This window comes from Giraffa tippelskirchi, chromosome 11 (assembly GCF_054371585.1).
Source record: "Giraffa tippelskirchi isolate mGirTip1 chromosome 11, T2T-mGirTip1v1.2.pri, whole genome shotgun sequence".
Classification (NCBI taxonomy): Eukaryota; Metazoa; Chordata; class Mammalia; order Artiodactyla; family Giraffidae; genus Giraffa; species Giraffa tippelskirchi.
This window is the reverse complement of record NC_137285.1, coordinates 90,242,260-90,258,014: the sequence shown is the minus strand read 5'-3', so window position 1 is coordinate 90,258,014 and position 15,755 is coordinate 90,242,260. Positions and strand designations below refer to the sequence as shown.

At 38.3% G+C, this 15,755-nt stretch overlaps 1 protein-coding gene across 13 annotated transcripts in view; it reads right to left on the bottom strand.

Moving 5' to 3' along the window:
• Positions 1 to 35: 35 nt before the first annotated feature.
• Positions 36 to 15,755, bottom strand: part of CCDC82 (coiled-coil domain containing 82) — a 29,079-nt gene continuing 13,359 nt past the window's right edge. For 10 of the 13 annotated variants that reach the window (XM_081545439.1, XM_081545444.1, XM_081545434.1 and 7 more), the window contains 5 exons: positions 12,488 to 12,580; positions 11,027 to 11,151; positions 7,934 to 8,104; positions 4,263 to 4,448; positions 36 to 523 (listed from right to left, as the gene is read on the bottom strand). In XM_081545439.1, the coding sequence (XP_081401565.1) occupies positions 458 to 523; positions 4,263 to 4,448; positions 7,934 to 8,104; positions 11,027 to 11,151; positions 12,488 to 12,580 (641 nt within the window). In that variant the 3' untranslated portion in view covers positions 36 to 457. Of the gene's footprint in view, positions 524 to 3,736; positions 3,881 to 4,262; positions 4,449 to 7,933; positions 8,105 to 11,026; positions 11,152 to 12,487; positions 12,581 to 15,755 lie in introns of all 13 variants that reach the window. The other 3 variants (XM_081545446.1, XM_081545448.1, XM_081545447.1) reach the window with 2 other exon arrangements.

The following is a 15,755-nucleotide window of genomic DNA, read 5'->3' as shown; positions in this document are numbered from 1 at the left end:
CCCACTGATTTAGATAATGATGGCAGTAAAAAATGTAGTAGTGAAGATCCTTTAATACTGCAAAGGGATAATAAGCAGATCTGCACAGGAATTCAGCAATAAATACACACAGATGTTAATCTAAATATATTTTTTGAATACATAGTTTTCTAATAAACTGACAGGACATAACACCTCATTCACTTGACAGTCATCTGATATAAAGGCATTGTTATGTAACTTTAAGATACACTTAAAAGTTAGGTTTGTGCTTTCTATGTACAGCAGATAAAAGCTTTATTCGCCTGCAGAGTGTTGTTTCATGGAAATTAAGATGAACATGTTTCACACAAGATATTTTGCCATGAAGCTATACATAAAATATATAAATATGTCACATGATACAGAGAAACAAGACTTGTGATCTTCACATTTACAGGAATTTACAAAATCTTCTCTGAAGGAAATGTGTTAAAATTCAGTCAAACTTCTCATCTTGAAAGTAATCCGCAGAATTGAGATATTCTTGAAGTTGATCATATTTCTGTGTATACAATAAAAAAGCTAGTTATTTTACTCAAAGCAGTGAAGATAAACTAGGCCTTTTCAATCTACAGACACAAATAGGAACAAGTTTATCTCATGGCAATCATGAACAGGTATCTCTTATTATAAACAGGGACTTAATTTCAAATAAGCATTTCTAATTCATAGAAAGCATTGGTAAGAGATCAAAATGAACATTATTATTAACTTCATAACTGATAAATTGTAAGTTTTCTATTATCATATTTACAGAAGTATAACTACTTCAATAACTTATTCAACAAAAATTTGTTAAACACATAACACATATCAAATACTTCGCTAATGCATGCATGCATGCATGCTAAGTTGCTTCAGTCATGTCTGACTCTTTGCGGCCCTATGGACTGTAGCCCACCAGGCTCCTCCATCCATGGGATTCTCCAGGGAAGAATACTGGAGTGGATTGCCATGCCCTTTCCATTGCTTTCCCTGCCTCTAAGGAGAATAGAGTTCACCAATGACAACCAATAACAAGGGGCATACAGAAGTATAGACACTACTATGAAGGTTCAGAAGAGAGGTCATGGTTAGCCGAGGTGACCAGCAAAGAGCAGCATTTGAGCTGTCCTAGGGAAAAAGACTTGGTAGGCGACGATCTGGTGGAGCGTTTTCTCTAGGAGACAGTAGTCCACGAAACAGTGACAAGACAGAAAAGTACGGGGTTTGACTGCAGTCTGAGGTTTTCTAGGGGAACTGAGAGAGAAGACTGAACCAAAGAGGTGGTCAGAGAATAAAAAGTAGGAAATGTTAGGTTACAGGCAATGTGACAGGCAATGGAAAGCTGCCAAAGGTGTTAGGGCAGGAAATTGACACAATCTGAGGTGTATATATATATGTATATATATATATATATATTTTTTTTTAAAGGGTAAAACATCCAGTCTAGAATGGTTTGGCAGCTAGTTATGAGTATCTACTATAATAATTTAGGTAATGAAGGCCTACATCTGAGTGACAGCAATGAAGATGGAGAGTAAAGACCAGGGCCGGATCAGAGGAGAGAGGAGCTGGGGCGGTTCAGAGATTTCCAGGTTGACAGACTTCAAGTGCTTCCTTCTGCTGAGGAGGTGAACTGACCTAATGGTTTCTTAGCTCTCCTTACGAGCTCTGCTTCTGCTTCCAATAAGACGAGACACGATGTTGGTAACTCTGGCATTTATGGTGACAGGGACGGAAACCTGATGCTTCTATGGTCACACATTTTTCACTTTCTGGTGCTACGTGTTCACTATCCCATCCCAACAATCCTGTCTTCAACCTCCCTCGAAATCCCCCCATCAAAGGTACTCTCAAAGAAAAGTCATTTGTCAGCATTTGCCAGTGGCATATGCCATTATGTTTTTCATTTCTAATTTAGAACGAGGCATGTACTAGTATGTTTGTTATATATTTCGATTTTATCATAATTTTCTTATCATGCCTTCTTTTCTTACACTTGAATTGCTGCTCTCCTTTTAATATCATTAGGTTAAAATCAGATCTCCTAGCTCAACTGTTAGGAGGAAGAATAAGAGTGAAGTCAGTCTAGTTGGCAGGTCTTTGGAAAGAAATTCTGAGAGATACCAAGATAATGGAAGAAAAATGCTTGGTGGAAGAAGAGGCAGGTAAGGGAAAAAGCAAGGTGTGAAACACAAGCTGGGGGAGGAAAGACAGGAATAGAGTTTGTGTAAGGTAAGAGAAGAGGCTCACATGGTAAGTGAGAGCTAAGAGCAGAAAAAGCCACGGATGTGCCACTCAAGGAACCAGAGCCCAGGTATTCTGAAGATTAAGGATAACTGTGGCCAAGAAGAGGCATGCATCACAAGAACACAGGCAGCGCTACTACTCAAGGGCAAACACACTCTGACAGGGAGGCGGAGTGATGTGTGGAGACATGTCAGGGCACTGGATAAATTCTGCAACTTAATCACAGCACAAAAAGCTGCCTATGGGCTTATATTGGCTAATAACTTCTTTGGTTTCTAGGAAATCTTTTGAGAATATCTACTGACAAGTATTTTTAAAGTAGGAGGGTTCTCAAAAAGAAAATGAAGTTCTTTGGTATTTTATGTGAAAAAATATGCACGTTGTCCTAAATATGCACCATCCTGAAATACTTTCAATGCCCAATGCTGTGTTATTTTGTTAAGCATAATGTGACACTTGGCTTTCTTAAGAATTTTTTTCTTCTTGCAGGTCCCTTCTGTTGTCACAAACTTTGTTAAGCTTTCTCTAAGGTACATGATTTGGAAATGCTTTTACTTTTTTCTGTAAGAAGTTTAATGTTCTCTCCCGTATATAAAATTATTATATAGTATATACAATGCACAGTGATTTTGCTACACCTTGTACATAATTCTTTTAATTGGTGTCCCAAAAGGTCTTTCAACTCCACTAGAGGGTTGGTAACACTTCAATGGATCAATAAAAGCCCTTAAGAATTTCGTGTCACTGAAGAAAACGAAGTTGGGACTTACTGGATAAGTGATGGCTCTTCCCCACGGCAAATGAAAAAGCACAGAGAAGGACAGGGAGGAAAGAATTGTGAGTGAGTGAGAGAAGTGGAAGCAAAGTAAAAGACACAAAGCTGAAGAGAATAAAATGAAAACAAGACACCCGAAGGGTCAAGATGTGGGGAGCAGGCAAGGAGATCCCCGGCTGGTGGTTTGTGGTGGGTGGATAACTGTCAAAAGGGAAACCAACCTTGATGTCATTCTCCGGCCCAGGACACCCCTGTGGAACATGTCACGTCCTAAGAAGTTCCTGTTTTGTTTGTTCTCATTTTCTTTCCCTTGGCTCATAAGTTTATTCTCTAAGCTCTCTTTTTATTTTCCTCTTTTACAAATTTCCCTATGATATAAATAACCCAGGCAATGGATCTCAAGTAAGGCATTTTTTTTTTTAGATTAAATATACCGCTGATCTGAAAATCTCCTATCTGTTCTCTCTTACACAGTCTGTAACTAGACTTGCTTTACTAGACTGCGATCATGTTAGCATCCTTGCATTCTCTCCATGTACCATAACAATTTTAAAAGCTCTGGAGCAGACCAGAGCTTATGAGCTGCCAGCAGATCTTCGGGAATCCAGTGCACTCTTCAAAATCCCCACTCTATCCTTGATATCAAATTTAGTGATCGACAGGATAGGGGGGAAGCAAAGTCAGTGCTGTGGCCTGAAACCTCGGGACTCCCCTTGATCTTCAGTTACCCTGCTCACTGCTCAGTCCCATGTCCTCAAGAGGAGGATGTGGGTGGCATTAGAACTGGCAGCCGAGATCCTTTCCTCAGACTGGCACCAGGTGCTTCTTCACTCTCAGGTCACAAGAACTGTTCTAAAGATAGGAAGCAGACAAGCAGAGGTGAGTCCTATACTTTGTCAAAAACTTAAGGGGACTTAATATATAAGTAAGGAAAGCCACACATACATAAAAGTGAAAGGATAGAGGTCCTTCATTAAAGGACTGTATTACTGCTGATTAAAATTTATCTGATGAGCTAAGTAAACGCTTAGAACATCAGGGCACCTATTCAGGGTACGACAATGATAAGCATGAAAGGAATGGTGGAAGAAGAGAAAATACAAAGACAGGGAGAGAAGAAGAGGTTCTCTTTTAAATGTCACTGTCTTCTATTCTCGTAATTCATATCCTTTTGCTGATCAGTAGTAGGCTCCAGAACCTACTGAATGAAATGGTTCTTCTATATTCACCTTACCTCCTTAATCCAGCCACTGTTTCTTGACTGATTGAAAATTCTTTTCACTGTTTCTTTAACCTGTTCATCCTCAACCTCTTCTGTCTTTGCAATGGAGCAACACTCTTGGTACAGCTCGAATTTAAAATGTTTCAGTTTATGGTAAATTCTGGTTCGCTCAGCACAAATTCTGCCAACAGTAAACACCTAAATCAAGAAATAAACATCATCTGCTATATGAAATGAATATATAGTAGTGAATTTACAGCCTTTCTGGTTTTCAGATTTTCTTTAAAAGTAGAATCCATGCATTATTTTTCAAAAATTTTATACAATAATTCTTTTACCTTCTTTTATTTATACAACCAAGTTAAAAAACCGAGCAACTGCTATGTTTCAAGTACTGAGTTAAGCACTGGAGAAACAGAAATAAAGTATGTACCACCTATATAAGGGGAATTTACACTGCTGGGAGAAAAAAACAAATGATTATGAAACAACGTGTCAAATGCAATGGACGAGAGGCCATCAAGGTACAGAGAAGGGACGATTAACACAATCCAGAAAGAAGAAGGGTTCAAAGGAGGTGATGTGTGAACTAAGTCTTTAGAAAACAGTTAGCCAAGTTTGGCAAAGAGGAGAAAGATGGCTTGTAAGGCAAAAGGACAGCCATACCCCAAAGCAAGAAAAGCATGCAAGCTACTATACACACAGTTACTGAGGTAAAAATGCCTGAATTATGATAATTTTCTAGCTTATAAACCAGCAATCTCCAACATTTTTGGCACCGGGAACCAGGTTCATGGAAAACATTTTTTTTTTCCCCACAGACCTGGACAGGGGAATGATTTTGGGATAATTCAAGTGCATTACATTTATTGTGAACTTTATTTCTATCATTATTATATCAGCTCCACCTCAGATCATCAGGCGTTCGATTCCAGAGATTGGGGACTCCTGTTACAAAAAACATGTAAACTGAAACAGGCTCTCACACCAATATTAAAAATAGAGAGCTTTTAACCAAATATTTTTTTCCAAAATATTCTGCAAAGTAAAAAATAACCTTGTGTTTAGTTATATTTTTTTATCTTAATTAATGTGTGCTAAGTCACTTCCTCTTTGTGACCCCATGGACTGTAACCCTCCAGGCTCTTGTCCATGGGATTCTCCAGGCAAGAATACTGGAGTGGGCTGCCATTTCCTTCTCCAGGGATCTTCCCCACCCAGGGATTGAACCCACATCTCTTACCTCTCCTGCATTGGCAGGTGGGTTCTTTACCACTAGTGCCGCCTGGGAAGCCCTAATACTGGAGTAGGTTGCCATGCCCTCCTCGAGGGGATCTTCCCAACCCAGGGATCAAATCAGGTCTCCCACATTGCAGGCAGATTCTTTACCAGCTGAGCCACCAGGGAAGCCCAAGAATACTGGAGTGGGTAGCCTACCCGTTCTCCAGGGGATCTTCCCAACCAAGAAATCAAACTGGGGTCTCCTGCATTGGAGTTGGATTCTTTACCAGCTGAGCCACCAAGGAAACCCCTTAATTAATGCTGCTGCTGCTAAGTCGCTTCAGTCATGTCCGACTCCGTGCGACCCCATAGACGGCAGCCCACCAGGCTCCCCCGTCCCTGAGATTCTCCAGGCAAGAACACTGGAGTGGGTTGCCATTGCCTTCTCCAAAGCATGAAAGTGAAAAGTGAAAGTGAAGCCGCTCAGTCGTATCTGACTCTTCGAGACCCCATGGACTGTAGCCTACCAGGCTCTTCCGTCCACGGGATTTTCCAGGCAAGAGTATTGAAGTGGGTTGCCATTGCCTTCTCCGATATGAGTCTGATGTAATTATAAACATTAATATTTTATTATTACAAAACTGTAAAAATTTTTATTTCTATGTTTATGTGGACTTCTAGGATCTTATGATTAAGAATACTCTTCTTGGGAAGTCAACCATCCATTCTCTTTTAGAATGTTCTGAATATATACTTTGTTATACACACCTATAGCTAAAATTGGAAAACAAATGGCAACCCACTCCAGTGTTCTTGCCTGGAGAATCCCGGGGACGGCGGAGCCTCGTGGGCTGCCATCTATGGGGTTGCACAGAGTCGGACACGACTGAAGCAACTTAGCAGCAGCAGCAGTCACCGCACTGACCAAATTAAATGTAATTGTACCTACATTATTTCACTCATTATAGAAAATGCATCAGAAAGGACTTCAAACTTTATAACATGACCAATCTTATTCTCATGGAGTAACCTCAGGAAATAGACAAACTTCTTCCTAACTTATGTATTTGTCTTTGCGTCTACATATATGATGGATTACGCTTTCATGGATTCAGTAAGAGTGATATTTCGTGAATTCAGTAAGAGGAAACAGAGGAAACAGTGGAAACAGTGGCTGACTGTATTTTTCTGGGCTCCAAAATCACTGCAGATGGTGACTGCAGCCATGAAATTAAGACGCTTACTCCTTGGAAGGAAAGTTATGACCAACCTAGACAGCATATTAAAAGGCAGAGATCACTTTGTCAACAAAGGTCCGTCTAGTCAGTTCAGTTCAGTCGCTCAGTTGTGTCTGACTCTGTGACCCCATGAACCGCAGCACGCCAGGCCTCCCTGTCCATCACCAACTCCCAGAGTCCACCCAAACCCATGTCCATCGAGTCGGTGATGCCAGCCAGCCATCTCATCCTCTGTCGTCCCGGTCTCCTCCTGCCCCCAATCCTTCCCAGCATTAGGGTCTTCTCCAATGAGTCAACTCTTTGTATGAGGTGGCCAAAGTATTGGAGTTTCAGCTTCAACATTAGTCCTTCCAATGAACACCCAGGACTGATCTCCTTTAGGATGGACTGGTTGGATCTCCTTGCAGTCCAAGGGACTCTCAAGAGTCTTCTCCAACACCACAGTTCAAAAGCATCAATTTTTCGGCACTCAGCTTTCTTCACCAAGGCTATGGTTTTTCCAGTGGTCATCTATGGATGTGAGAGTTGGACTATAAAGAAAGCTGAGCGCCACAGAATTCTGATGTAGTCTAAGTTGAAGCACAGTTTTCCTTCAAACCTCATTATTGGGGTGACTTTGAAAGTGTTAGTCACTCATCTGTGTCCGACTCTATGTGACCCCGTGGAATGTAGCCCGCCAGGCTCCTCTGTCTGTGAGGATGCTCCAGGCAAGATTACTGGAGTGAGTTGCCATGCCCTCCTCCAGAGGATCTCCCCAACCCAGGGATCACACCCTGGTCTCCCACACTGCAGGCAGAGCCTTTACCATCTATAGGCCTCTTTAATAATTTGTCTGTAGGTTGTCAATTTGGTAGATGATCTGCCGTAAAATTTCCACCGGGGTCAAATTCTCCTTGGGACTCAAAAAGGATTTCTGCTTCCTCCGGCTCAGTTACCTCCCTTTACACCCTTACCCCCTCTCCCCCAAGCCCCTCAGCCTTGCCCAGTTTGGGTGAGGTACACTCAGACAATATGCACTGGTTTCAGTACCTGACTGAATTTGGAGTGAATCTGCTGTATAATACACATTTTCACATTAAAAAATTGCACACTCTTTCCCCGTGCTCTTTTTTCTTCTCCTAGTGCTTTCTCCATTTGTGAAAAGAACTTAGGGTTAACTGTGCAGGCTTATTTAGTGAAAATTTGTAATTTTAGAGAACTAAAATGAGAGGGGGAAAAAAATACCTGTTTGTCGTGTGACATGAAATCATCTGTTTCCAGGGTCCTGGTGTTATACAGCTTTCCTGATAAATGCACTGAGTATCTGCAGTTGCGATGCAACCCACAAGCCTGGCAGGAACAGTGCTTAGGATTCTCCGATTGGATACTTACACTAGAATAATTTTCTACTCGCTCCTGAAAATAATTTCAAAATGTAATGAAAGTTTAAATGATAAGAAAGACAACAACTAAATAAAAGAGCCCAACCAAACTAAAATTAAGAATAGGAATCATAACAGTAGAATAAGATATAAGAGCAAAACACACTGGTATTTCTCACTTTAGTATTGAGCACACAGTAGGTGTTTGACAAGATATATTTAAATTTTAAAAATGAATTTATAATTTAGGCTGTTAAAAGAAAAGAAACCAGATGAAGAAAGAAACTAGCTTCATTTCTCTCAAACAGAACTAGTTACTACTAAGGTTTTAACTTACTTCTTATCCCTCTTCTTATCTCCAGATGTTGTAATTAGTTAAAATAGGAAAGAATGAGCAGAAAAAAAAAAATTCAGGATAATTAAAAGATCAATTCATTTAGGTTAATAAAAATCGAGAAAAAAACAAGATCACATCTAGTCTCCATTGCATGAATTATATTTTCCACAAAATATCCCAGAAATAATTTACTTCTCCTGTAGTTGTTTACTAAAATAGTATGAAAACAAACAAGTCTGAACTAGGATTGCTAGGTTGCCAGTATTGCTACGGCCAGTCTAATAGCTGAGTTAGCGATGAATAAACAGAGAAAATATTTGGCATTCATAAATAAGCTTTATTAAGCTGTGAAATTACTTGTGCTTGAGCAGTTTTGCTTAGGCTCTAGGCCTGTGCTAGACACTCCTATTCTAATTAGCAGTGTGGATTAGCTTACCACAATATTTGAGCTGCACACAAGGAGCATATTAACAGGGTCACTAATCTGCATTCTCTATCAGCCTGACAGTAATTAAGTATCCAGTAGAGTTTCCTTTTTACATTTATAATTCACAGCAACACTGTCTTGTACTTTTTACTGTTTCTCTTGTTTCATGGTACTTCATGACATTCAGAGTAAATAGGTGACTAACCATCTTCCCTTCCTGTTTCTCTGGAATTCACAGCACATACTGAGATGAAAGTTCTATCAGCTTGGCTCCCTGAGTGACTACAATTAACGGAGCACCCCTATTGACTCACAGTCAACATACAAGTGAAAAATAAACTTTGTTTAGTTAAGCTGCTGAGGTTTTCGTTGTTGGTTTACTTTGTCACATTATGTATTTCTTGCAGCATAACCTAACTTATTTTGAACAAGATCGTACTGAATTGATTATCTATGTGTCTAAATTTTTAAGCTAATATTTGCTTGTAACTTACAGTTATCATTTCAACATTGGGTTATCTAAATTCCGCATAACCTATCATAGTATGCAAAACATAATACAGCAGAATTGATGGGCTTTGAAGTCTGAGAAACCCTAGACCTAAGGTTTGTGCTTGGTTCAAACATTGGCCTGACTAATTACTAGCTGTGTAACCTTATGTTATCCAGTTTTTCTGGGTCACAATTTTTTCATTTCTAAAATAGAGGAAATAGTAGTACCTTTCTTGGGGGGTTACTCTGAAGATCAGATAAGATATTTTACTTTGCATATAAATTACTTGGCAAAATTAAATAATCAATATGCTATTTTTATTTCTATTAAAGACAACGATATATATTATACCATATCTTAAGAGCTGTGCCATGTACTTTGCCTTAAAAATCAGTAAATATTTCCCTTTAAAGCAGGTAAGTATTTTCTCTATCTGAGGAAGAAACTGGAATTCATGGAAGTTAAAATCACTCAAAGTCAAAAAGAAATATGTGGTGGCCCTAAACTCAAGTGAGTGAAAGTTGCTCAGTCATGTCCAACTCTTTGCGACCCCATGGACTATCCAGTCCATGGAATTCTCCAGGCCAGAATACTGGAGTGGGTAGCATTTCCCTTCTCCAGGGGATCCTGGGATTGAACTCAGGTCTCCCACATTGCAAGTGGATTCTTTACCAGCTGAGCCACCAGGGAAGCCCCCTAAACTCAATCTATCCTCCAAATTGAAGTCTTCTAACTCTTTTTTTTCTTTTGTAATCCCATAACTGTCCCTTAAACCTAAACCATCTGTAGCCAATTTATCTTCAAGTAATACAAGGCTGAACAGGTATTGTATGAAGCCAAATCTCCTGACACAAATGAGGTGTAAAGTAGCTAATGATTTAGGTGCTAGAAAGACTATATGGAACTTGAACTTCTACTATCTTCCCTTTTTCTTCTTGCTAATTATTAAAAGATAAAAAGTTAGAAGTAAGGAGGAAAAAAAGTCTCGTAAATCATATAGGACAGCCTCTACTAGTAGAGATCATAAAATAGAAATCTAGGGGGATAACATAGAATCAATTAGATCTTATAAATTAAAAAGAATCTTCTCCCAAATTGGTAGAATTACAAAATCTTAAGGTGGAGAAGGATGTCAAAGACCATGTAGGTCAGGGCTTCCCTAATTATATTATGGGAACCAATATCCTAGAAGGTAAAACAGGTATTTTATGAAAAGGAGCCTCATAGTAAAACACAAATTTGAAAAGTATTATATTCTGTATTGCCCTCTTGAAGATTTACAGTATAAATTCACACACTAATGCTTCTTGAAAAGCCCTCCAGCAGTTAAATTAAACCTAGTGTTTCAACCTTCTTTAACAATGGAACTCTTTTTTACTGAAACAGTTAACATCCTGTGAGACAATTTCCTCATTTTACCAGATGGGTTAAGCCCTAGAGATGTTTTAAAGTTATCATTTATAACTACTTAATTATTGGCTAGATATAACAAGTGGGAATGATTAAAACAATTATAGCCTTAGAAGAGACAAGAAACAAGCTGATTATCTAACAAAGAAAAATGCTAATAATTTAGAAGATTAATTAAATTTGGAAGATTAATTAAAGAAGTCTGACTGGTTATTGAAATTCCGAGAAGACTCCCACTCCTATCCCACCCCACCCTCAACCAGAGATTCAAAAACAAATAAAACTGTACCTTGTACTGCTCTTTCCAACGACTTCTGGAGACTAAATTCTCTAGACGAGGCTGAACAAAGTGGTTATCCAGATAATGAAGAGAAGTCAACATGTCTTGTGCATACGATTTCTGCCTGGTGCCATCTGTTCAGGGGAACAATAACAACAACAACAACAAAACAATCACTTTGCCCTTATAAAATATTTAAATAATGGAATAGTTAAGATTTCTTCCCAGAGCTTTAAGCAGATACTTGGCTGGTTGATTAGAAACATTTTAAACAAACAAACCAAAAAAAACAATAAAGTTAAAGAAAATCATTCTATCAGAGTATTAGGGAATGGAAGAAACCACACAGGCCCTCTAATTGTTCCCTGAACACCTCAAACTTGTTCTTTCCTAAGGGTCTTCACACTTGCTGCTGTGCTCTCTGCTAGATCCATGCGTTGCTTCCTCCCTCACTTCATTCAGGTTTCTGTTCACAAGAAAACACTTGGCAGACCTTTTTGAGCAATCTAACACAGACTTTCCTTTCCTATATACTCTTGCTCTCCTTATCCTGTTTTATAATTTTTCAAGAACTAATCCCTAGCTGACACCGTATCATATTATATATTTGTTTACTCATTGTCTGCCTCTTCCATTAGACTTGAAGCAACACAAGGGCAAGATTCGTCTATGTCATATAGTTATTGCTGTATTCCTGCAGTTTTTCTCAAATAATGCCTGGCCCTTAGTAGACACTCAACAGATACTTGTTCAATAAAGTTTGAATGAAATCTTGCTTAGGCACGTAGGTAGATAGTCAGCATTATTTATAGTCTTTATTAAGAGCCAGATTCTGAGCTAGATGCAAGGGGTATGTATATAGAAAGTATGGTTCTTCCTACACTCTTGAAGAAGGGAGGAAGGCAAAAATACAGTTTCAATACATTTGAGAAGTGCATGTATCAGTGCCACCACACTCAGGATAACAGCACAGATGGGGGAGTGAGAAATACCACTTAAGTTGGTCACAGATAACTTTCATAGTGGATATTACTTTACACTCACTTAGAACATCTAGAGTAGAAAGGGATTTTACTCTAATGAGAAACAGCAAGGCACAAAAGCATAAAAAAGCAGGAAACTTCTGGTGAAATTAAAGAAGCTTAGAGCTTAGGCTGGGACAAGGCATGAGTGTTGAGTTACCCTATTGTTTTATTAATATATGCCCTATATCCTCAAGTTCACGGTAAACTCTCAAAGGAGAGAGAAAATATTTCTTTTGTACTTTCACATATCACAAATAATAAACACTAACAAGTTTGTGATGTGAATGGACTTTTGGTGTAGTTGATCCTAGAGGGAACAATTGGAGGGCCTTAAGATTGGTCTCCTCGGTTTTATTTAATATACACATACACATATAGAACAATGAAATTGTTTAAAAATTAGGAAAAAAAAACCCTGATTGCTCCATTTATATTATTAACTTACCATATAATGTTCCCAGAAAAGATTCATCTAGAGCATTGATCAGAAGAGCCTTCACAATTCTTTCAAAGTGAGTATAGTGGTCAGTAAAAGAATCTGAAATTAATTTAAAATAAATATTAGAATCTGGCAAACAAAACAGTTATCTGAATACAATGGGTTCCTTTCTCCAAGGCTAAGAAATTGATGCTATAAATTGAAATTGCTTAATTATTCTAATTTTCTAGCTGGCTCAGTGACTTGTCCAGTCACCGAGAAAATCTTCATTTTCCAGATTTACTGACTTCTAATCCAAAGTTTCAAGTTTTTATTTCAAATCATCTTCACTTTTCAAACTTATTAAGGGAAAACTGTTCAGGAAATATTAAGATATTTTGTGGAAAAAATCAAAATCATCCCCTATGCAAATTTAATTATCCACTTGACAATTAGAGCAAGAAAGAAAACCTCTAAAGGTAGATTGCTCAGTATGTGAATGAACTCCTCTCTTATTCCTTATCTCTAGAACATGTTACATATGAAATTGTTCAGGAAATTGCTACCCTAGCCAGAACCACAAAGGCTATAAAAACTCAATATCCTTTTTGCTGCCACAGATTTAGGATTTTCCATATCAATTATGTCTCGTCTTTTTCATGCCAAATATAAAAGCCTATTTTCCCACTCAGTTTGGTCCATGGAATCATCTCTTGTGGTGGGTCAGGCGAAATGATAGGAGAGAAGGTTCCTACTGTTTCCCGTTTCTCTTGGGTCAAGGTTTACTATAGCTGTGGAAATGTTCTCTGTCAAACATGACCCCTTCCTTGATCCAAGCTGTCATCAAAGAACACCCGTCCCTGCTCCGGGCATTGTGAAGACATTAACGACTGCCTGAGTGTTTCCAGAAAAGCAGGAGATGCTCAACAAGGGATTAAAGCAAAATAAAACCCATCAGTAGTATTAGAGTCCCTTGGACTGCAAGGAGATCCAACCAGTCAATCCTAAAGGAGATCAGTCCTGGGTGTTCACTGGAAGGACTGATGTTGAAGCTGAAACTCCAATACTTTGGCCACCTCATGCAAAGAGCTGACTCATTGGAAAAGACCCTGATGCTGGGAAAGATTGAGGGCAGGAGGAGAAAGGGACAACAGAGGATGAGATGGCTGGATGGCATCATCGACTCGATGGGCATGGGTTTGGGTGAACTCCGGGAGTTGGTGATGGACAGGGAGGCCTGGCGTGCTGTGGTTCATGGGGTTGCAAAGAGTCGGACACAACTGAGCGACTGAACTGAACTAATAGTATTAGCATCCATGAGTGACTCTGACTTTGATTTCAGTTGAAATAAAACAAAGATGAAATTTAACATGAAGAAATCTTTTAATTTACATTTTAGTTACTAAAAGGGTTGTATAAATCTTATTTTAGACTCCAGGGAAACTTTTAGTATGCAACCATCTTTAAGAAAACACCTTACTGAGGTACTAGAGTGGCCAAAATAAAGCACTAATAAAACTACTGGACAATAGCATATAATTTGCACTGGAGACCTTAGGCTTTAAAGGCCTATGATTAATTGAAAATTTCAAAAAAAAACTAACAATAGCCATTTATGAATACAATTGGAAAATGAAATAATAATTTAATAGAATTCAATTTCGACTAGACTTTCATCAACCTTTGGATATAAAAGTATAGTGTTGGTACATATTTGATTTATGAGTGTTAGAATGAATTTAAACTCTGTCTAGCACTTCCCAAACTGAATTAGGTGAAAACTGTTCTGGAAATAGTAACTGTTGTGTTGAGAAAAAAAATCAAAAGGACCCTCCTCCACACGTGTTTAACTATCAAAAAACTGAAATAGAATTTAAAATTTTTATCCCACTGAATTTACCCATCTTAAATATGCTAATGCCCAGTGTTACTCACTGTTACAGTTTGAATAACTGATGCTCTATTTCAAAGATAGTGCTAATAGTGTTTCTTTAAGATCAGGAGTGAAAGAAAAGGGCAGAGAATTAGAATCATCTGAGTTCTTCTCCTAAACACAGCAAGCCTTTCCTACTGATGTGTGTCAGAATCTCCTTCACAAGAGTCTGGAAGAGGGCCTTGATTTCATTGTGCTTAAATGGATGGGTAGGTGGTAGTGGAATTATGCTCCTGGCATAATTTTTTCTCAAGTTGAAATAAAAATATTACTGGGCAGGTAAAGGCCAGGCGTCATTTTATGCACTTGCATACACTGCTTTACTTCTGACAACAAACCTACAAGGTACTATCAACACTCTCAGTTTGTTTCTCACTGAGGAAACAGGTACAGAGAGGATGAAAAGCTTCCCAAAGATGACAGAACCAGTAAATGCTGGAACCAAGGCTGGAACAGACAACCTGACTCTAGATTTCATGTTACAATCCCCTACAAAGATGCTGTTTTGCATGGTAGTTAGATTTGATCCTTTCATGCTTCAGAACATGTAATTTTAGAGTTAGATGGGAAATCGAAGAAAATAAACTTCAAATCCTTTATTTTAGGATTAATCTTTTATCTTAGGATTAATGACACTCATGATGATGAAATAACTTATCCAGGCTTACACAACTAGATAGAAGCAGAGTCAGGATTGGTGCTCAGACCTCCTCCAAAGCTTTTCTCATCATTTTAATCCCTACATTGGATGGGCTTCTATAGGATACCCCAGAAATACTGTTTAAAACTTTCCTCCTTGATTATAAAAAAATTCAAAAGGATACAGGAGAAAACCAACAATATTCATGTTTAGGCATTTTTATTTTTACAAGGTAGTTAATCAACTCCCCCATATCCAATCATCAGACAGGTTAGTCATTCTGTTGATTTTCTGTGCATCGTAATGCATTTCACATATATGCGAACATTTTGTTTAGCATCTGACCTTCCCACTACTGATCTGGTTTTTTCATGTCAGTACTACATTCCTTTACTTGTTGAAATTTTATAATTATTTTTATATCTGGTGGGGGCAAGTCCTACTTCATTTTTTGCTTTGAAAATGTTATTCTCATACATTTGTTCTTCCAAGTAAACTTTAAGACTGTGTTCACAAAGCTGAATGAAAGAATTTCAGAAGATAAAAATTCTTGGATCATTTATTATTAATACCTCCCATAAACATTCTTATCTCTCCTTTTACTCACATTTCCTTTTCTATTCCACAGTAAACTTTATTCCTGTACCTATAAAGCTATGCTTTTCTTCTTTAGATCATGCCTAGTAACTATTTTGTTCACTAGAGTGAAAGGAATTTTCCCA